Source organism: Procambarus clarkii, chromosome 35 (assembly GCF_040958095.1).
Source record: "Procambarus clarkii isolate CNS0578487 chromosome 35, FALCON_Pclarkii_2.0, whole genome shotgun sequence".
In the NCBI taxonomy this organism is placed as follows: Eukaryota; Metazoa; Arthropoda; class Malacostraca; order Decapoda; family Cambaridae; genus Procambarus; species Procambarus clarkii.
In genome coordinates, this window is record NC_091184.1 from 23,381,381 (window position 1) to 23,404,115 (window position 22,735).

The following is a 22,735-nucleotide window of genomic DNA, read 5'->3' on the forward strand; positions in this document are numbered from 1 at the left end:
CACAGCAGCACAGTAGTGATGGGGATGGTACAGTGAACTAGAGTGGCAGCACAACACCACAGTAGTGATGGTGATGCTACAGTGAACTAGAGTGGCAGCACAACACCACAGTAGAGATGGTACAGTGAACTAGAGTGGCAGCACAACACCACAGTAGTGATGGTGGTGGTACAGTGAACTAGAGTGGCAGCACAACACCACAGTAGTGATGGTACAGTGAACTAGAGTGGCAGCACAACACCACAGTAGTGATGGTGGTGGTACAGTGAACTAGAGTGGCAGCACAACACCACAGTAGTGATGGTGGTGGTACAGTGAACTAGAGTGGCAGCAAAACCCCACAGTAGTGATGGTGGTGGTACAGTGAACTAGAGTGGCAGCAAAACCCCACAGTAGTGATGGTGATGGTACAGTGAACTAGAGTGGCAGCAAAACCCCACAGTAGTGATGGTGATGGTACAGTGAACTAGAGTGGCAGCACAGCACCACAGTAGTGATGGTGGTGGTACAGTGAACTAGAGTGGCAGCAAAACCCCACAGTAGTGATGGTGATGGTACAGTGAACTAGAGTGGCAGCGCAGCACCACAGTAGTGATGGTGGTGGTACAGTGAACTAGAGTGGCAGCACAACACCACAGTAGTGATGGTGATGGTACAGTGAACTAGAGTGGCAGCACAACACCACAGTAGTGATTTTGGTGGTACAGTGAACTATAGCGGCAGCACAACACCACAGTAGTGATGATGGTGCTACAGTGAACTAGAGTGGCAGCACAACACCACAGTAGTGATAGTGATGATACAGTGAACTAGAGTGGCAGCACAACACCACAGTAGTGATTGTGGTGCTACAGTGAAGTAGAGTGGCAGCACAACACCACAGTAGTGATGGTACAGTGAACTAGAGTGGCAGCACAACACCGCAGTAGTGATGGTTGTGGTACAGTGAACTAGAGTGACAGCACAACACCACAGTAGTGATGGTGATGGTACAGTGAACTAGAGTGGCAGCACAGCACCACAGTAGTGATGGTGGTGGTACAGTGAACTAGAGTGGAAGCACAACACCACAGTAGTGATGGTACAGTGAACTAGAGTGGCAGCACACCACCACAGTAGTGATGGTACAGTGAACTAGAGTGGCAGCACAACACCACAGTAGTGATGGTGATGGTACAGTGAACTAGAGTGGCAGCACAGCACCACAGTAGTGATGGTGGTGGTACAGTGAACTAGAGTGGAAGCACAACACCACAGTAGTGATGGTACAGTGAACTAGAGTGGCAGCACACCACCACAGTAGTGATGGTACAGTGAACTAGAGTGGCAGCACAACACCACAGTAGTGATGGTGATGGTACAGTAAACTAGAGTGGCAGCACAACACCACAGTAGTGATGGTGATGGTACAGTGAACTAGAGTGTCAGCACAACACCACAGTAGTGATGGTGGTGGTACAGTGAACTAGAGTGGCAGCACAACACCACAGTAGTGATGGTGATGGTACAGTGAACTAGAGTGGCAGCACAACACCACAGTAGTGATGGTGATGGTACAGTGAACTAGAGTGGCAGCACAACACCACAGTAGTGATGGTGGTGGTACAGTGAACTAGAGTGGCAGTACAACATCACAGTAGTGATGGTGGTGGTACAGTGAACTAGAGTGGCAGCACAACACCACAGTAGTGATGGTGGTGGTACAGTGAACTAGAGTAACAGCACAACACCACAGTAGTGATGGTGGTGGTACAGTGAACTAAAGTGGCAGTACAACACCATAGTAGTGATAATGGTGGTACAGTGAACTAGAGTGGCAGCACAACACCACAGTAGTGATGGTGGTGGTACAGTGAACTAGAGTGGCAGCACAACACCACAGTAGTGATGGTGGTGGTACAGTGAACTAGAGTGGCAGCACAACACCACAGTAGTGATGGTGGTGGTACTGTGAACTAGAGTGGCAGCACATCACAGTAGTGATGGTGGTGGTACAGTGAACTAGAGTGGCAGCACAACACCACAGTAGTGATGGTGGTGGTACAATGAACTAGAGTGGTAGCACAACACGACAGTAGTGATGGTGGTGATACAGTGAACTAGAGTGGCAGCACAACACCACAGTAGTGATGGTGGTGGTACAGTGAACTAGAGTGGCAGCACAACACCACAGTAGTGATGGTGGTGGTACAGTGAACTAGAGTGGCAGCACAACACCACAGTAGTGATGGTGGTGGTACAGTGAACTAGAGTGGTAGCACAACACCACAGTAGTGATGGTGGTGGTACAGTGAACTAGAGTGGCAGCACAACACCACAGTAGTGATGGTGGTGGTACAGTGAACTAGAGTGGCAGCACAACACCACAGTAGTGATGGTGATGCTACAGTGAACTAGAGTGGCAGCACAACACCACAGTAGTGATGGTGGTGGTACAGTGAACTAGAGTGGCAGCACAACACCACAGTAGTGATGGTGGTGGTACAATGAACTAGAGTGGTAGCACAACACGACAGTAGTGATGGTGGTGATACAGTGAACTAGAGTGGCAGCACAACACCACAGTAGTGATGGTGGTGGTACAGTGAACTAGAGTGGCAGCACAACACCACAGTAGTGATGGTGGTGGTACAGTGAACTAGAGTGGCAGCACAACACCACAGTAGTGATGGTGGTGGTACAGTGAACTAGAGTGGCAGCACAACACCACAGTAGTGATGGTGATGCTACAGTGAACTAGAGTGGCAGCACAACACCACAGTAGTGATGGTGATGCTACAGTGAACTAGAGTGGCAGCACAACACCACAGTAGTGATGGTGGTGGTACAGTGAACTAGAGTGGCAGCACAACACCACAGTCACTTCCCTAATGTTACTGTGGTTGACTGCTGCCCTCACCACATCCAGGCCGCTCACCACATCACCGAAGACACTTGACAACTGGGCACCACCCGGGCGGTCCCTGGTGATGATGGAGAACTGGGCACTCCTGGGACCCCCCGGCCCACACAGCTCCTGCCCGGGCTGACCCCCGGTACTGCCCCTGGAGGTCAGGCAGCAGTGGGGCTCCTCCCTCACCATCATTACTCTCATAGTCTCCGCCCTCCACCCACTCCCCCGGGAGACCCTTGTCCTCCACCCACAACAGTTTAGTGTTGCGGTAGGTGTGGCCCCGCTGGCCCGTACACAACAACACAAACTGTCTGGCCAGCGGAGTGTCAGGGGTCAGCCGGATGGTGACCCGCCCTCTTGTTGACCCCGCCCACCCGAGGTCAAGGAACGCCAGGGTGCAGGAGGGCTCCAGCACGCCCACAACCTCACTCTCCTGCAGAAAATGAAATAAATCATGCTGATAACTGTGTAACAAAAAGTTTTCATATTAGTTATCATAACTCAGTAAGTCAGTAATGTCAGTAAGACTAGTGGGTGTAATAAAGTAACCTGGAGGGTGTGGGAATGGGTGGGCGTGGGCTGACGCAGGAGTGGGTAGAGGTACAGCTGTCCGTCTTGTAGAGTTATCCTGGCGGAGCGGCGGCCATCTTGGTCTTCCTGGACGGCCAACACCCGGCCAGCCTCCACCAGCCTCTTGACGGGCTCCCTCATCCTGCGGAGGTCCTCAACCTGTGGACAGTGTCAGCCCCATTATCACCTGTGGTTAGTGTCAGCCCCATTATCACCTGTGGACAGTGTCAGCCCCATTTTCACCTGTGGTCATTGTCAGCCCCATTATCACCTGTGGTCAGTGTCAGTCCCATTATCTCCTGTGGTTAGTGTCAGCCCCATTATCACCTGTGGTCAGTTTCAGCTCCATTATCACCTGTGGACAGTGTCAGCCCCATTATCACCTGTTGTCAGTGTCAGCCCCATTATCTCCTGTGGTTAGTGTCAGCCACATTATCACCTGTGGTCAGTGTCAGCCCCATTATCACCTGTTGTCAGTGTCAGCCCCATTATCACCTGTTGTCAGTTTCAGTCCCATTATAGCTTGTTGTCAGTGTCAGCCCCATTATCACTTGTAGTCAGTATCAGCCCCATTATCACCTGTGGTCAGAGTCAGCCCCAATATCACCTGTGGTCAGAGTCAGCCCCATTATCACCTGTGGACACTGTCAGCCCCATTATCACCTGTGGGCAGTGTCAGCCTCATTATCACCTGTGGGCAGTGTCAATCCCATTATCACCTGGGGACAGTGTCAGCCCCTTATCGCCTGTGGACAGTGTCAGCCCCATTATCACCAGTGGACTGTGTCAGCCCCATTATCACCTGTGGACAGTGTCAGCCCCATTATCACCTGTGGACAGTGTCAGCCCCATTATCACCTGTGGACAGTGTCAGCCCCATTATCACCTGTGGGTAGTGTCAGCCCCATTATCACCTGTGGACAGTGTCAGCCCCATTATCACCTGTGGACAGTGTCAGCCCCATTATCACCTGTGGGTAGTGTCAGCCCCATTATCACCTGTGGACAGTGTCAGCCCCATTATCACCTGTGGGTAGTGTCTGTCGGAAAATCCGACACCATTTAATATAACATACAGACAGATAATAATTGCTATATTGTATAAACAAGTTACCCATAGAAAACGTAACTTGTAGTGGAATTACCGTCTATAGAAAATGGGATATCATCACCACATACTATTATAAATTCACCTGCTATTCTGCTGGGAATTATTCTTAAATACATTAGTCTTTGGACTTTACCATCATAAAAACATCTCATATAAATTAACTTAATTATCAATATTAAAGTAGAGTAAATGTGACCCTTCTATCACTTTCTGTCATCTGGACAATGTAAGCCAGGCGTCAGGAGTGAGGAAGGAGGGGCAGCCATTGTTTATACTAGACCACAGAGGCTCACGGGAGCAAATACGGCTCCTGTTAATTTTACTTGGACGAAGTGTTATGGAAACCAAAGGTGTACCATTATTACACGCTGTCAACAAATTCAAGTTAAGTGTTCTTCCGAAACCCATTTATCTTTCATTTGTGGCCATTAATGTCAGTGTATATAGGGTTAGCCGGTTAGAGCACGAGATAGCCTCAAACTATAGGTAATTAAGCCAGGTCTTCATTGTTACATGTACAGTGTTCTCTGATATACCTGTCATATATAGGATTCTGGCTTTACAGCTAGTGCCTTTTTAACAGGTCAAGACGAGGAAGTATGCTTTGTGCATCAGTTACCAGGGTGATGGAAGCTACATCAAAGAGGGAAAATGTGGTGTCTACATCCTGGTTATACCTGGTGGACTAAGGCCTGCTGTACAAATAAGATAAGGAACCTCTTCAATGTATGTAGTCTAATACTGTAGTTTGATTGGCTGCATATATATAAATAATATAAACCCCCCTAATGTGTAGAGGTTCGATTTGTGAGATTATGAGATTATTGCAGAAATACAGTCCACTTAACATTATACAAATTGCTATCGAAGTATACAAATTAACGTAAATATAAATTCATATAAATTAAATAAATATAAATCTCACAGGTCGGTTCCCACATATTTTGGTCATCTTCGAACCGGATGACGGATTATTTGATCCTTTGAACCCACATTTGGTCATCTTAGTACCGGATGAACCAGTTAACCAGTGGATTCAATAAATAAACTAGTGCAGTGTGATTTAAACAAAGGCCAGCAGTCAAAGACGACGGCGGCGTGGCCTCGAGCGAGTCAAGCGAGCCCCGCTCAGTTCAGATCAGCCTTAGTCAGCGGTTTCATGCACACCCACAGATATTTGGTGGCGTGTTATTTCGTGAAATGACAGCGCTAATATTGAAGCCAGCCAAATTAGTGGCTGTGTCGCGAGATTGTTCACGGATTTCGTGGTGTTAAATTTCGCGAGAGATTATCTACGAATTTTGTGGACTTTATTTCGCGAGGTCACTAATAATATTTAATACTTCTAGATAATATTAGAAGTTTCATAGAGGCTAATTAAGAGGCTGTTGACCAGACCACACACTAGAAATTGAAGGGACGACGACGTTTCGGTCCGTCCTGGACCATTCTCAATCGACTTGAGAATGGTCCAAGATGGACCGAAACGTCGTCGTCCCTTCAATTTCTAGTGTGTGGTCTGGTCAACATACTTCAGCCACGTTATTGTGACTCATCGCCTGCATTAAGAGGCTATTATCAATAATTGAGTATATTATTTCTCCAAAATAGAGAATTATTTAATATATATTGCACTAGTGATCACAGTATAATATTTACTAATTGCCAACCCACAACAGGGTAGGATATTAACATTGACTAGTTGAACTATTATTGTTCATCCTAGTCCCATTATTACCATAGTCAGTTGTACTATATTCAACAACCTAACACCATTAATGAATGGTCCAGACCCTATTTTGGGTGTAATTTTTATCAACTCGAGTTGAGTTGTGTATATATAATAATTTACTTATGATCATTACACCTTTGAGTGATTAATTAGTGTCTCTACCATCCTAGGGTGATATAGAAGAGCTAACCTAAAGGTACTACCAGTGACACTGGTTTATCACTCAAATCATTAGTGTGTATGATTGTATATATATACTGTGTATTAATTTTAAGTGCTAACCTCTAGTAGAGGTAGGATTACAGCCTAGCGAGTGCAGAAATTTACCCTAGGCTACCATTAGTGCTTGTTCAGTATTATGAGCGACCCAAGTACAAGCCCCACAAGGCTTCACCAACTAGCCAGTATGGATAATGCAGGGAGAATGAAAAGAACCCTTACAGGTCTTAAAGGCCACTTAACAAGACAGATCAAGAAATGTGAAGATTTGTCACAACAATCTCAAGTTAATTATACTGACCTGGAAAGCTATTATCAAGCAGCTGCAGGTAAATTTGAGCAAATCAAATGCCAAATAGCAACATTTGTGGCTGAACTTGCCAACACCAATTTATCAGAAACAGAAATAGACGACATTATGGTTGATCTTGCGAATTATGAAGATCACACTCAGGCCACATTACAGCCTTATGTCAAATTAATTGCCCAGAACAAGGCAACAACAACAACAGTTGCATCTAATACGAGTCAAGCAGAAGCTCAACTCCCTCCAATTAATTTACCCACTTTCTCAGGAAAAGATGAGGAAGATTGGGATGAATTTTGGAACAAATTCGTTGACCTTGTAGACTCAAAACAATCTTTACCAAAGAGTAGTAAATTCTCTTATTTGCAAGGCCAATTATCAGGTGAGGCTAAAACAGTAGTATCCCATCTGAGATTAACTAATGACGGCTATGATCTGGCAGTAAAACTCCTCAAGGATAATTATGCTGATCCAGAAGTAAGAACATCACATTTAGTTCATGAGCTGTTGCATTTACCCCCACCGGAGACTTCAGCTGATTCACTCCAAGTCTTCAAGCTGGAGATAGAATCATTGATCAATGCCCTCAGCCTGACAGCAGATACAAACGGGGCTGAGTGGGTCTTGAAAATAATTGTCCAGGAGAAAATACCTAGGGACATATTGAGACAAATGAGTGCTCATTACAATAAAAGCATCTTATCCATGAATGAAATATCTGAAGGTTTAAAGTCAGTAGTTCATCAATTACGAACACATGACAAATTAAAACCACCAAGTAAACCCTCAGAAACCAATAATAGTAAATCACAGAGTACCAAAGGTACTCCAAATCAATCTAGACAATATAATTCAACACCAAAGTGGAACAGTAGCAGTGTGGGCGTATATGCAGTGGGACCCTCCAAGCCTATAGTTACTGTGTCACCCAAGAACGTGACACCAAAGGGTACTGGAAGCTATGGAACATGTTTGTTCTGCAATGAGAAACATTCAATGTACCACTGCCCTAATTTTCCTGATAGTGACGCCCGTGTTGAGCGACTCAAAGATTTGCAACATTGCACGAGGTGCCTCAGGAAACATAACATCAACGACTGTGATACCCAATTACACACCTGTAATAGGTGTAACAAAGGTCAGCACCATGCAGCATTGTGCAGAGACACCAAAACAACGTCTCCAAACCCCAAGGTGGAAGATAGCATTCCCACCACAGTACAGTACTGCAAGGTGCAACAAACAAAGAGTGTCCAATCGGCAAAGTCTAAAGGTAATACGACTTTGCCTACTGCCCAAATTACCATCCTGAATAAGAGGGCCAAGGTCCATACCCGTGGGTTGTTTGACCAAGGATCCCAGAGAACATATATCACTAAAAAGTTGGCAGATGAACTACAATTAAGGCCTGTAGCCCAGATGTCATTCAATATCTCAGGGTTTGTAACAGATGCAGGACCTCAAGTCTACCAGGTGGTACAACCATCAGTACGTTTAGGCAGGTACGTCTGTAGAGTACAAGCCATTGTGGTGGACAAAATACCAGTAGACCTACAAGTTCAAGGTCTGAGAGCAACAGCCAAATTTTTGAGAAATAGAGGAATAAAATTGGCAGATAATATTAAGTCTGATCACCTCACCGACTTCGGTCTCCTTGTAGGGACAGACTATTGTCATCGATTCATCGGTAGCCCTACTAAATATCAGGGTATAACCATGTTAAACTCTGCAGGAGGTAAATTACTCTCAGGCCCAGTATCAAACCTGAGGAGACCTATGCCTGCAGATAAACAATACCAATAGAAATCTAAATTTGTCAGCTGATTATATTTCTCCAGTAGCATTATACTAAGGAGATTACAGCTGACTATAGCAACAGAGGTTGATGTTAGTATCATCATTTAAAGCTGAAGATGATTTCATGATGCCTCAGTGGCAAATCAGTGAACAGTAACCTAAACAGCTACAAGTCACTGCGACCAATGTCACTGAACCCACTACAGTCTCAGAACCATACTTTACTTTAATGATGAGCTATTCAATCTTCTGAATCAATTAACTAAATTAAACCCCAATAAATCTGATGACTGATTTGATACATTTATTATTTAATCAAGATGTATTCCATGGGCCTCAGTGTTTATATATCAGTGACCAGTTACCTGAACAAACTTCAAGTTATATCTAATGTCACTGATCTCACTGCAGTCCCTGAATCATACTTGACTGTAGTACTTGATCACATTCAGTCTTCTGGGTTAAATAATATGTAATTAGGCTTGAATATTAGCCTTTCAAGAGTTAACAGGGAAATGAAATCGCATTAGACATCTAACCCCTGCAACTCTAGTACGGGACATCCATCCTGTACGAACAGACGCACAAATGTGTGATTACTAACTACTAACATCAAATTAATCTAATAATCCGAAGGAGGAGTATCGGTGTTCGTCTGTTCTAATTAGGACTTCGACCCTTGAGCAGCCCCTGGGGAATTATGTCGGAAAATCCACCACCATTTAATATAACATACAGACAGATAATAATTGCTATGTTGTATAAACAAGTTACCCATAGAAAACGTAACTTGTAGTGGAATTACCATCTATAGAAAACGGGATATCATCACCACATACTATTATAAATTCACCAGCTATTCTGCTGGGAATTATTCTTAAATACATTAGTCTTTGGACTTTACCATCATAAAAACATCTCATATAAATTAACTTAATTATCAATATTAAAGTAGAGTAAATGTGACCCTTCTATCACTTTCTGTCATCTGGACAATGTAAGCCAGGCATCAGGAGCGAGGAAGGAGGGGCAGCCATTGTTTATACTAGACCACAGAGGCTCACAGGAGCAAATACGGCTCCTGTTAATTTTACTTGGACGAAGTGTTATGGAAACCAAAGGTGTACCATTATCACACGCTGTCAACAAATTCAAGTTAAGTGTTCTTCCGAAACCCATTTATCTTTCATTTGTGGCCATTATTGTGAGTGTATATAGGGTTAGCCGGTTAGAGCACGAGATAGCCTCAAACTAAAGGTAATTAAGCCAGGTCTTCATTGTTACATGTACAGTGTTCTCTGATATACCTGTCATATATAGGATTCTGGCTTTACAGCTAGCGCCCTTTTAACAGGTCAAGACGAGGAAGTATGCTTTGTGCATCAGTTACCAGGGTGATGGAAGCTACCTCAAAGAGGGAAAATGTGCTGTCTACATCCTGGTTATACCTGGTGGACTAAGGCCTGCTGTACAAATAAGATAAGGAACCTCTTCAATGTATGTAGTCTAATACTGTAGTTTGATTGGCTGCATATATATAAATAATATAAACCCCCCTAATGTGTAGAGGTTCGATTTGTGAGATTATGAGATTATTGCAGAAATACAGTCCACTTAACATTATACAAATTGCTATCGAAGTATACAAATTAACGTAAATATAAATTCATATAAATTAAATAAATATAAATCTCACAGGTCGGTTCCCACAGTGTCAGCCCCATTATCACCTGTGGGCAGTGTCAGCCACATTATCACCTGTGGACAGTGTCAGCCCCATTATCACCTGTGGACAGTGTCAGCCCCATTATCACCTGAGATCAGAGTCAGCCCCATTATCACCTGTGGGCAGTGTCAGCCCCATTACCACCTGTGGACAGTGTCAGCCCCATTATGCTGGACCTGTAGCTCCAGACCCCTTCTACTGGCATGGAGTAGGTGCTGGACCTGTATCTTCAGTCACCCATCTTCTGGCAGGGGGGTTGGTGCTGGACCTGTAGCTCCAGCCCCCCTCTACTGGCAGGGGGTTGGTTCTGGACCTGTAGCTCCAGCCCCCTTCTACTGGCAGGGGGTTGGTGCTGGACCTGTAGCTCCAGCCCCCTCTACTGGCAGGGGGTTGGAGCTGGACGTGTAGCTCCACCCCTCCTCTCTACTGGCAGAGGGGTTGGTGCTGGACCGGTAGCTCCAGCCCCCTCTACTGGCAGGGGGGGTGGTGCTGGACCTGTAGCTCCAGCACCCCCTCTACTGTCAGGGGGTTGGTGCTGGACCTGTACCTCAACCCCTCCTCTCTACTGGAAGGAGGGTTGATGCTTAACCTGTAGCTGCAGCCCCCCCCCCCCCTCTACTGGAAGCGGGTTGATTCTGGACCTGTAGCTCCAGCCCCCGCCCTCTACTGGCAGGGGGTTGGTGCTGGACCTGTATCTCCAGCCCCCCTCTACAGGCCGGGAGTTGGTGCTGGACCTGCATCTCCAGCCCCCCCCCCCTCCTCTACTGGCAGGGGGTTGGTGTTGGACCTGTAGCTCCAGCCCCCCTCTACTGGCAGGGAGGTTGCTGCTGGCATTGTCTGGGAGTTTGTTGGCAATTTTAAGGCTTCAGTCTCTTCGAACCCAGCAGTGGTCTGTTTTGGTTCACTGTCTTCCTGATTGCTTTCCCGGTTGGTTGGTGGAGTGTCACCCACTCTTTGGGCCTCTGTGAGGGGGCCAGGATCCCGGGTTCAATAGAGGATCACAGGTTCAATCACCATGCAGGACAGAAATGGTTCACATGTTTCCTTTCACCTGTTGGGCCTGTTCACCTACCAGTAAATATTTATCCCAGAGGTAGGACACTATTGTAAATTGCAAGTTAAGGAAAGTCAGTAGTTGACCTTGGGGAACCCCGATAAACCTAAGAACAGGCTTCCTCTCCTCAAAACGCAACTCAATATCTTGTGATATGACCTATGAGAGAAAATAAAAAACTTACTGTTAATTGCTTCTGGGGGATCTGTCCAGTGATTTCCTGAACTTTATTCATGATGCTGGAGGCTGAGTCTCCCAGGTGTACGGGGTCAGCTGTGGCACCTGTCTCTGTGGTCGTCATCTCCAGGGCCTCCCTGATGGTCTCCTGCACCTGCCAATACCAACACAAACATTAATGGTGGAGGCTGAGTCTCCCAGGTGTACGGGGTCAGCTGTGGCACCTGTTTCTGTGGTCATCATCTCCCGGGCCTCCCTGATGGTCTCCTGCACCTGTCATTACCAACACAAACATTAATGGTGGAGGCTGAGTCTCCCAGGTGTACAGGGTCAGCTGTGGCACCTGTCTCTGTGGTCGTCATCTCCAGGGCCTCCCTGATGGTCTCCTGCACCTGTCGTTACCAACACAATCATTAATGGTGGAGGCTGAGTCTCCCAGGTGTACAGGGTCAGCTGTGGCACCTGTCTCTGTGGTCATCATCTCCAGGGCCTCCCTGATGGTCTCCTGCACCTGTCATTACCAACACAAACATTAATGGTGGAACCTGGACTATAATGAAGCATCAGGCTCTGAGTAAAGTAACTGGACTATAATGAAGCATCAGGCTCTGAGTAAAGTAACTGGACTATCATGAAGCATCAGGCTCTGAGTAAAGTAACTGGTCTACAATGAAGCATCAGGCTCTGAGTAAAATAACTGGATTTTAATGAAGCATCAGGCTGAGTAAAGTAACTGGACTATAATGAAACATCAGGCTCTGAGTAAAGTAACTGGACTATAATGAAGCATCAGAATGAGTAAAGTAATTTGACAACATAAGTAATTTTGTTTCTCTACACTGACCACAGAGTAGAGAAACACCAAGATGACAGTTTACTTTATTAATAACAATGTTTCAGGAGTTAGAGCAAAAATTTCCTATACATAAAGTCAACTCTCATCATGATGTGTCTCCATGTCAAAAGTGTTTATATAGAGGCAATACTACACTCAGTTGGGTGAGAACAATGTGAACTTCAGCAGCGTACCTTCACTGAGGTGTGGACAGTCCTGACATCTGGGAAGAGTTCCTGGCACTTCTCCAGCCAATCTTTTATTTTCGTGCTGCACTCATCAGCTGTGTCTATGGTTGTGTCAACCTCCTGTAGGGTGTTGACTGTGTCGAGGTTCCCCAACATGACCTGCAGCTGAGTCTTCCCTTCCTCTCCTTGTGTTGTCATATCCACCACACTGGTATCCTCCAGTTCCAAGAGCTTCATTGCTGACTTGTTCTGCTCTACCAGAGCATAGAGTCTGTCCTGGAGCTGGAGGTGATGAGTCTTCCAGTCCCCCAGCTGCCCCCGGTACTCCCCCAGCTGGGACAGTACCTCTTCACAGTTTTTAATGAGGCTGCTAATGCTGCTCTTCTGCTCCTGCAACATGGAACGAAACTTCTTTTTTGCGGGTACAGTTTTCTCTTGTGTTTGCTGGATATTTTTGAGTTTCCTAACAAAAGCCTCCACAGCATAGCTAATTGGGAACTGAGTAGCAGCTGTGGCAGCGTGCTGGCCACGGCAGCTAGGGCAGGTCAGCTGACCATTCTTGATAGCATTGTCAATACACTGGGAGCAGAATGTGTGGCCGCACGGCAGTGTGCGAGGCCGTAGCTGATTGTCGTCATAATCGTTATAACACACTGAACATTCCTCTGGCTTGTTATCCTGTGGAAAGAATATTTCGTTAAGCTAGATGTATTTACAACAAAAAGTAATATTACAGTACTTTATTTACTAATACAAATTATGTAATATTTACATACATTCTTTGTATTAGCTATTCTAGAGTTAATATTAGAGTTAGTTAATATTACTGACAGATTAACATATCCACAGCAAGGTCAATATTTTTTATAAACATATCCCAGAGTATGGGATATGTTTATATTATAATATTTTTTGTTATATAATTTTTTTTGGTAATAATATTTGATAATATTTTTTGGTAACATTTGCAGCAGCAGGGTTGCTTGTAAGTCATACCCAAGAGTATGACTAACAAAACCCGTCCTTACTTTCTTACTAATAATGGAAGGAAACAAACGTATTTCTTAGTCTAAGTTGGACAATAAGTGCACAGTGGGTTAAATCTTTACACATGGGTTTTATTGACCAACTCCGGATTATTCTACACTTATTAACTATGGGAAAACATGATTATGTTAATGGATTGTTGAGATTGAGTGATACTCTTCACCAAACATAAACATAATGGATGAACTGACTATTGGTCCCACACAAATCTGGGCTTAGTCATTATTTTACTGTAGACTCTCTTGGTAATATACAAATGTAGCATGGATTTTTACAATATAAGGTCTCTACACTTAATCACTTTACTAACGGGGACCAAGGTTGATGGAGTTTAAACCACGTATTACAGTACTCCTTAACCCCTTAACTGCGTTGCCTCCAAATGTGATACCCCCGCAGTGCGCAGGAAATAAATTCTCTGGAAAAAATTCTTTTTTCTTTTTAAAGTGTCAAAAACCCTTCCCTGAGTATGGGTATGTAAAAAAAAAAATCGAAATTGTACTTACTTTAGCTGCTATGGGGTCCGGAAGTTGGGGCGTGACGTCATCATTCCCCGTGCGCCCGTGGCGTAAGCTCTCGGAGGCGGTGGGGGGCTCGGGGCGGGGCGCGAGAGTTGCCGCGAATATATTTTCGTTCATTTATTGCGCACATTTCCTGATACATTTTCATTGTTTTTATGTGCCAATCCAATGTATAATGAACATGTACACTATAATATCGCAGTACAACGTCCGTACTGTCCGTAGACACTGTTTTACGTGCATTGCAAACAAGTTCACTTATCCTGCACAATTTCCAATGTATCATGCCAAATAAATTTATATTTACACTTTATATACACACTGTACAGTATCACTCACTATATACACACACCATAAACACACTCAGTACACCGCGAGTGTGTGATATGCTGCGAAACAGCCAACGGGGCAGAGTGGCACCTTGCACTCCACGCACCAGGTGCTGATACATCTTCGTTTCTGTTCTCTGCGGGTAGTGTTCCTGCATACTATACAGGCACGTTTACCCTTCTCCCGTGATGCTGTGTCTGGCATATACTCGAGCATATGTACTCCAAAGTTCTCATTACCCCTCAATCTGTCTGGAGCTGCATGTGGCATTGTTGCTTGCACTCCGCGCGGTACAACAGAACCCTCCTTGCCATACTTTACTAGCAGCTGTGACACAACATCAGCACTGAATGTACGTATAGACGGTCTCCTGCCAGATTTTACTAAGTACATATTGAAGCAGTTGAGCACTGCAACATCCATGAGGTGGAAGAACTTTTTAGTCCACTTCACAGACTTGCGCACGCACTCCACTCCACCAAGCATCATGTCACACTTATCGACGAGGCGCATGTTCACGTTATAGTCTATGACACAGTCTGGCTTATACACGGTGTTGCGTGTCTGAAAGTAGACCTTCCCACTGTCCAACATGGCACCGGTGTGAATCGTAGTCAGCATATTCACCTCGCGTCTGTCCTTCCACCGCACTGACAGCGTATTGTCACACTTGCACAGCTGGCACTCACCCACGGCTATAGCTATACCGAACACTGGCATTTCCTTCCTGTGGCTCTTCACAGTGCCACATACGCCGGTGTTGTGGGCAAGGAGGTATCTGGTCAATAAGGGGCTGGTGTAATAGTTGTCGGTGTACAGTACATGCCCCTTGTTCAGCAACGGTTCCATCAGGGTTTTTACAACACTGCCAGAGAACCCGTGTTCATCTTGAGCCGGTATGTCGACGTCTGTACCAGAATATAATATCATGTCCAAGACAATACCAGTCTCACAGTCGCATAGCACAAAAAACTTCAGTCCAAATCGGTGCCGCTTTGATGGAATGTACTGCTTGAATGCCAGTCGCCCCTTGAACAGTACAAGCGACTCGTCAATAACCACATTCTGTCCAGGTACAAAATAATCCCTGAACTTCCCTCTCATGTCACTGAACATCTTCCGTACTTTCCACAGTCTGTCGTGTCTGTCCTCATTTGCATTATTCTCGAAATGCAGGCACCTGAGAATCAAGAGAAACCTATCACGCGACATGTACCGGTTGAACACAGGCGATGGAACAAGGCTGTCTTTGCTTCAATAATCCTGGATGACAGCTTTCTCAGTGCTTCATCATCATACAGAGTGCCAGAAACACGTACATTTCGTCGATTGTCGTGTCCTTCCATCGTGTGAGCCGTGAGGCAGGTAAAATGCCTTCGTCTATGAGGCTGTGAGCGAACCTGTTTGTCTCAGTCACAAGATGCGTCATGAATACATTGTCAAAATATGCCTGAAAATATTCCATGTCTGCCATATCATCACCAGTATATGGGGATAATGGTGTAACATCAAAATCGCTATCATCAAATGTTGGTATTTGAGGGACAAATGTGGTGCAATCCTCCCACACAAGTACACCAGAGGGTTTGGTGTTGGCGCCAACACCACCACGAGCACCAAAACTACGGCTACGTCGTCCGCTGCTTCTGCTGGAGCTGCGTGAGGGTATGCTAGGCGCTGAGGCAGATTTACGTACTGTAGACCTACCACGAATAAATGATGTTGAGGAGCCACTGTCGTTAACCACATGCTGTGAGGCACGCTGCCGCCTGCCGCGGCGTGTTGCTGAGGTAGCAAAACCCTGCCTGGTAACACCACCACTGCTCGTACTCGGGTCGTCCACACTACTCGTATTGGAGCCAATGTCACTGAAGCCCGAGAAAGATTCGTCACATGTACTATCACTGAATAAACTACTAGCGTCTGGGGACATACATGATGGTGGTGATGATAACGGTGTTGACCCAGGGCGGCGAGGCAGGCCGGGCGAGGCACGAGTACCACACACACTCGCCACATCTTCCAATTCTGTCTCTTCCTCACTCGTATCAGATCTCTAAGTTAGGTCTTTCTCTGGATCATAGTCCAGGTCATCATCCAGAGCACCGTCATCATACAAAATATCGCGTATTTCCTCCTCAGAGAGTCGTTTTCCATGACCGCGGGTCACCGTGGAGCGGGAGCTCGTAGAGGATGCATCAGACATGGTTGCTGCCATGAAACTGAGGCTCCCCACGGCCGCAGGGCATGCTGAGATTTTTTTTTAAGATGGCAGACGATCACTGGGGCCCCCACCCACACATACCATACCCGCGTCACCGCGCGCCAGTTTTGAATGGAACGTGAAAAATCAAAATACCTGGAGGCGCGTTGCGCAAACCAGACGCGAGCCTGCAGGCGCGTTGCGCAGTTTATGGGTTAAAGTGGGAGAATGAGCCCAAAATAACACAAGACACACAGGGTTCTACAAACACACATTCCTAAAATTCCTATCCCTAAACTAACAAAGAAAAAAAGCACTAGTACAGTTAATGCACTTATCATTACTGTAGAAGACCACCCAAGCGTCACATTGACGTATACTGGACACTGGAGTAGTCGCCGCCTGAGTGGACAACTTGCTGCCGCTCTCCACTCTGTGTGCACTCCCTTGGTTCCAATAATGTTTCACACAAAACTCATATCCCAAAATTGGCCATTTGTATGTCTTATAGAGTTCCAGACTGTTTTCAACATTTAACACTGCTGTTTCTATATATATTTTCAACCAGTGAATGTCTTAAATAAGTGTTTCCTAAACTATTCCATTGCTTTGGGGAGGATATATAATTATTAATAATAATAATTTTCCTTTCTAAGTCACTGTGCTTTACATGTGCAGAACTGACTATTGTACTGGCAGAAATCATAAATTCATGTTTGTCCTGCCCTTCAAGAAGACCTGAACAAAATAAGTGTATGAGCACCACTTGGCAAATGGAATTTAATGTGAACAAATGCCATGTTATGGAATGTGGAATAGGAGAACATAGACCCCACACAACCTATAAACTATATAATTACCTAAGTGTAGTTACAGGATGAGAGCTATGCTCATGATGTCCCGTCTTCCAAGCACTCTGTCATATAACAATTTGAAATTACTGACGCTTTTGTCCTCCATCACCTTCTCACCTAACTTGTTCCAACCATCAACCCCACTTGTTTGCGAAAGTGAATTTTCTTATTCACTTCTAAAAAATTAAATTTTCTTTGGCACCTTTGTTTAGTTTAAATCTATGACCTCTTGTTCTTGAAGTTCCAGATCTCAGGAATTTTAGCCTATAAATTTTATCAATTCCCGTTAATATTTTGTACGTACTGATCATATTGCCTCTTTTTCTTCTATCTTTTAGTTTTGGAATATTTAACCCTTTAACTGTGCAACGCACCTGCTGGCCCATGCTTGGGGTGCACTACGCGCCTCCGGGTATTTGTATTTTTCACGTTCGATTTAAAAGTGACGTGCGGTGACGCAGGTATGGAATGGTTGGCTGGGGGCCCCAGTGATAGTCCGCCATCTTGAAAAAAAAATCCCAGCATGCCCCGTAGCCATGGAGAGCCCCCAGTTCCCAAGCAGCAACCATGTCTGATGCATCGTCAACGAGCTCCCGCTCCACAGTGACCCGCGGTCATGGAAAACGACTCTCTGAGGAGGAGATTCGCGATATTTTGTACAACGACGATGCTATGGATGATGACCTGGACTATGATCCAGAGAAAGATCTGACACAGAGGTCTGATACGAGTGAGGGAAAGACGCAAGTGGATGATGTGGCGAGTGCATATGGTATACGCTCCTCACCCGGCCTGTCTCACCGCCCTGGGTCAACACCGTTATCACCACCACCATCATGTATGTCCCCAGATGCTAGTTTATTCAGTGACAATACATGTGACAAATCTTTCTCGGGCTTCAGTGACATTGGCTCCGATACGAGTAGTGTGGACGACCCGAGTACTAGCAGCGAGGGTGGTACCAGGCGCAGCTTTGCTGCCTCAGCAACACGTCGAGGCAGGTGACAGCATGTCTCACAGCATGACGACAGTGGGCCCTCAACATCAGGTGATTGTGGTAGGCCTACGGTACGAAAATCTGCCTCGGCGCCAAGCATACCCTCACGCAGCTCCAGCAGCAGCAGCAGACGACGTAGCCGTGGTTTTGGTGCTCGTGGTGGTGTTGGCGCCGACATCAAACTCCCTGGTGTACTTGTGTGGGAGGATTGCACCACATCTGTCCCTCAAATACCAACGTTTGATGATACCGATGTTGTTGTTACAGCTTTATTCCCGAATAACGGTGATGATATGGCGGACATGGAATATTTCCAGGCATATTTTGACAATGTCTTCATGAGGCATCTTGTGACCGAGACAAACATGTACGCCCACACCCTCATAGACAGCGGCATATTACCTGCCTTACGCCTCACGCGATGGAAGGCAACGACAATCGACGAGATGTACGTGTTTCTGGCTCTATGCATGATGATGAAACACTCCGAGAAAGCTGTTGTCCAGGACTATTGGAACAAAGACAGCCTTGTTCCATCACCCGTCTTCAACCGGTATGTGTCGCGGGATAAGTTCCACTTGATTCTCAGGCGCCTGCATTTCGAGAACAATGCAAATGAGGACAGACGCGACAGACTGTGGAAGGTACGCAAGGTATTCAGCGACCTGCGAAGGAACTTCAGGGATTATTTTGTACCTGGACAGAATGTCGTTATCGACGAGTTACTTGTACTGTTCAAGGGCAGACTGGCTTTCAAGCAGTACATCCCTTCCAAGCGGCACCGTTTTGGACTAAAGTTTTTCATGCTGTGCGACTGTGAGACTGGTATCGTCCTGGACATGATCTTGTAGTCTGGTACAGACGTCGACATACCAGCTCAAGATGAACATGGGTTCTCTGGCAGTGTCGTAAAAACCCTGATGGAACCAGTGCTGAACAGGGGGCATATACTGTTCACTGACAACTATTACACCAGCCCCCTGTTGACCAGATACCTCCTTGCCCACAACACCAGCATATGTAGCACTGTGAAGGTCCTCAGGAAGGAAATGCCAGTGTTCGGTATAGGTATATCCATGGGCGAGTACCAGCTGCGCAAGTGTGACAATATGCTGTCAGTGCGGTGGGAGGACAGACACGAGGTGAATATGCTGACGACGATTCACACCAGTGCCATGTTGAACAATGGGAAGGTCCATTTTTATATGCGCAACCCCATGTATAAGCCGAACTGTGTCATAGACTATAACGTGAACATGCGCCTCGTCGATAAATGTGACATGATGCTTGGTGGTGTGGAGTGCGTGCACAGGTCTGTGAAGTGGACGAAAAAGTTCTTCTTCCACCACAAGGATGTTGCAGTGCTCAACTGCTTCAATATGTACTTAGTGAAGTCCGGCAGGAAACCGTCTGCTTGATACCTGCTTGATGGGGTTCTAGGAGTTCTTTTACTCCCCAAGCCTGGCCCGAGGCCAGGCTTGACTTGTGAAAGTTTGGTCCACTAGGCTGTTCCTTGGAGTGGGCCGCAGGCTTACATACCCACCACAGCCCAGCTGATCCGGAACTTCTCTTAGAAAACAGTCCAGTTTTCTCTTGAAGATGTCCACGGTTGTTCCGGCAATATTTATTATAGTCGCTGGGAGGACGTTGAACAACTGCGGACCTCTGATGTTTATACAGTGTTCTCTGATTGTGCCTATGGCATCTCTGCTCTTCACTGTCTACATGTACCTTCAGTGCCAGTGTTGTGTCACAGCTGCTAGTAAAGTATGGCAGGCAGGAGTCCGTAGTACCGCGCAAGGTGCAAGCAACAATGCCATACGCAGCTCCAGACAGATTGCGGGGTAATGAGAACTTCGAGGTACACATGCTGAAGTATATGCCAGGCACAGCATCACAGGAGAAGGGTAAACGTGTGTGCATAGTATGCAGGAACACTACACACAGATCACAAAAGCGAAGATGCATCAGCATCTGGTGCATGGAGTGCACGGTGCCACTCTGCCCCGTTGGCTGTTTCGCAGCATATCACACACTCGCAGAGTACTGTGTGTGTGCAACCCGTTCTCGCAAATTCGTATAGTCAATATTGACTTATTAACTACGTGCATAGGTGATATACTAAACATAATAGATACCCTTAAAAAGCTTCATAGAAAACACCAACCTTACCTAACCTTGTTAGTATCTTAAGATAAGCATTTTATAGCTTCGTAATTACAATTGTTACTTAACCTATTATAGGTATAGGTTAAGTAATAATTGTAATTACGAAGCAATAAGATGCTTATCTTAAGATACTAACAAGGTTAGGTAAGGTCGGTGTTTTCTATGAAGCTTTTTAAGGGTATCTATTATGTTTAGTATATCACCTATGCACGTAGTTAATAAGTCAATATTGACTATACGAATTTGCAAGAACGGGTTGGTGTGTGTATATAGTGTGTGATACTGTACAGTGTGTGTGTATATATAATGTAAATATAAATATATCAGAGTGATAAATTGGAAATAAGTGTACTTGTTTGTGATGCACGTAACACAGTGTCTACAGACGGTACGGATGTTCTACTGCCATAATATAGTGTACGTGTTCACCATACATTGGATCAGCACGTAAAATCTAATAAATTGTATTTGGAACTGTGCGCAAAAAATGAGCAAAAATATATTCGCGGCAGCGCGCGCATCCCGCCCCGGGCGCCCCACCGGTCCCGGGAGCTTACGGCATGGGCGCACGGGAAATGATGACGTCACGTGCCACCTTACGGACCCCATAACAGCCAAAGTAAGTACAATTTTGACATTCCATTGCTATACCCAAATACAGGGAGGGGTTTTTGACACTTTTAGAACAAAAAAAAAAAAGAATTCTTTCCTGAGAATTTATTTCTTGTGCATTGGGGGGGTCATATTTGGAGGCCGCGCAGTTAAGGGGTTAATGTCTCTAACCACTCCTCGTAGCTCTTGTCCTTAAGTTCTGGGAGCCATTTAGTTGCATGTCTTTGCACCTTTTCCAGTTTGTTGCTGTGCTTCTTAAGATATGGGCACCATACAACCACTGCATATTCCATTTGTGGGAGTATGTCTCCCAAGATTCTCCCACAGCTGACTGGAATGGCTCATTGCAGTGCACAGTGCACAGACTTTGTGCACAAGGTCCTATTTCTGTTAACCCTGGATAGTGACCTGGCATGCTGGGTATCTCCAGAATGCCCACTTAACCAGGAACACTTTCATAATATGGAGGCCGCCGTATGTCCAGGCAGGAAGTAGATACAGGGAGTTAAGCATACTTGCCACAGGGTCAGTGAGTACATTGGCTGGGGCCAGCGTGAGAGTAGAGGGGAGACGCCAACGACCGTCTGACCTCTGGGGTCAACTGGCGCGATGAAGAATAACAGCTCCTGCTACTGATCATCGAACGGTCAATATGATTGGTTCCCGCTCATTTGCTGCAATGCTATTGGTCAAATTGTAACTCTTTTTGTGTTGTGCCCACGGGACGCCCTGAGCTTCAGGAAAAAGCATTCTTGTGAGGGATCTCTTGCAAAGTGGACGTGTAGCTGTTCTGTCTATCAGCCAATAGACTGAACACCGTCTATTCCTCACCGTCAAGTTAACTCAGCGCCTCTGCGATATACCACACACTCGCCCAGAATCACGAGTGTGAATATATTGTTCAGAAGCCTAAAGTGACAAATCTCCAGAGTGAAACAGACTGGTATCAGGTAACCCCTGGTGACAAAGATCGTTGTGAGTGACTTAGAGTGAACTAAGGCAGTGCTGCCGCCTAAGTAATCTGTGTGTGACTTTACCACAGTGTACCTGTACCACAGTGTAGTGCATGGTGCCATATAACCTGCAGCCGCCAGCCGCCGCCGCCCTCACTGTACAATGTGACATCACCACCCTTACTCACCGCCAGTGCCAAGAGTGTATGCGTGTTTCTGTACGCCCTATTGCGAGTACCCTCCGTGTCTACAAGAGAAACCAGCTGTCAGGCCACCTACGAGTTCTTGCATAAATGTGCCTGAGTGAGTGAGTGAGTAAAGAGAGGTACCTTATCTGTAAGTACAAGATCTTGTCATTGTTTATTGTGTCTGTGTTGATCTGAGGTATCAACCACAGTTTTCACCTTCTCATACCTGTCACAGTGAATCGACGGTGTATGC

The 22,735-nt window shown here is 45.7% G+C and overlaps 1 protein-coding gene across 1 annotated transcript in view; it reads right to left on the reverse strand.

The window, feature by feature from the left end:
• Nucleotides 1-12,602: 12,602 nt before the first annotated feature.
• The window catches only part of LOC138371145 (tripartite motif-containing protein 59-like), a 39,913-nt gene continuing 29,780 nt past the window's right edge, over nucleotides 12,603-22,735 (reverse strand). The window contains exon 2 of the mRNA XM_069335979.1: nucleotides 12,603-13,286. Coding sequence (XP_069192080.1) covers nucleotides 12,603-13,286 — 684 coding nt within the window. The remainder of the gene's footprint in view (nucleotides 13,287-22,735) is intronic.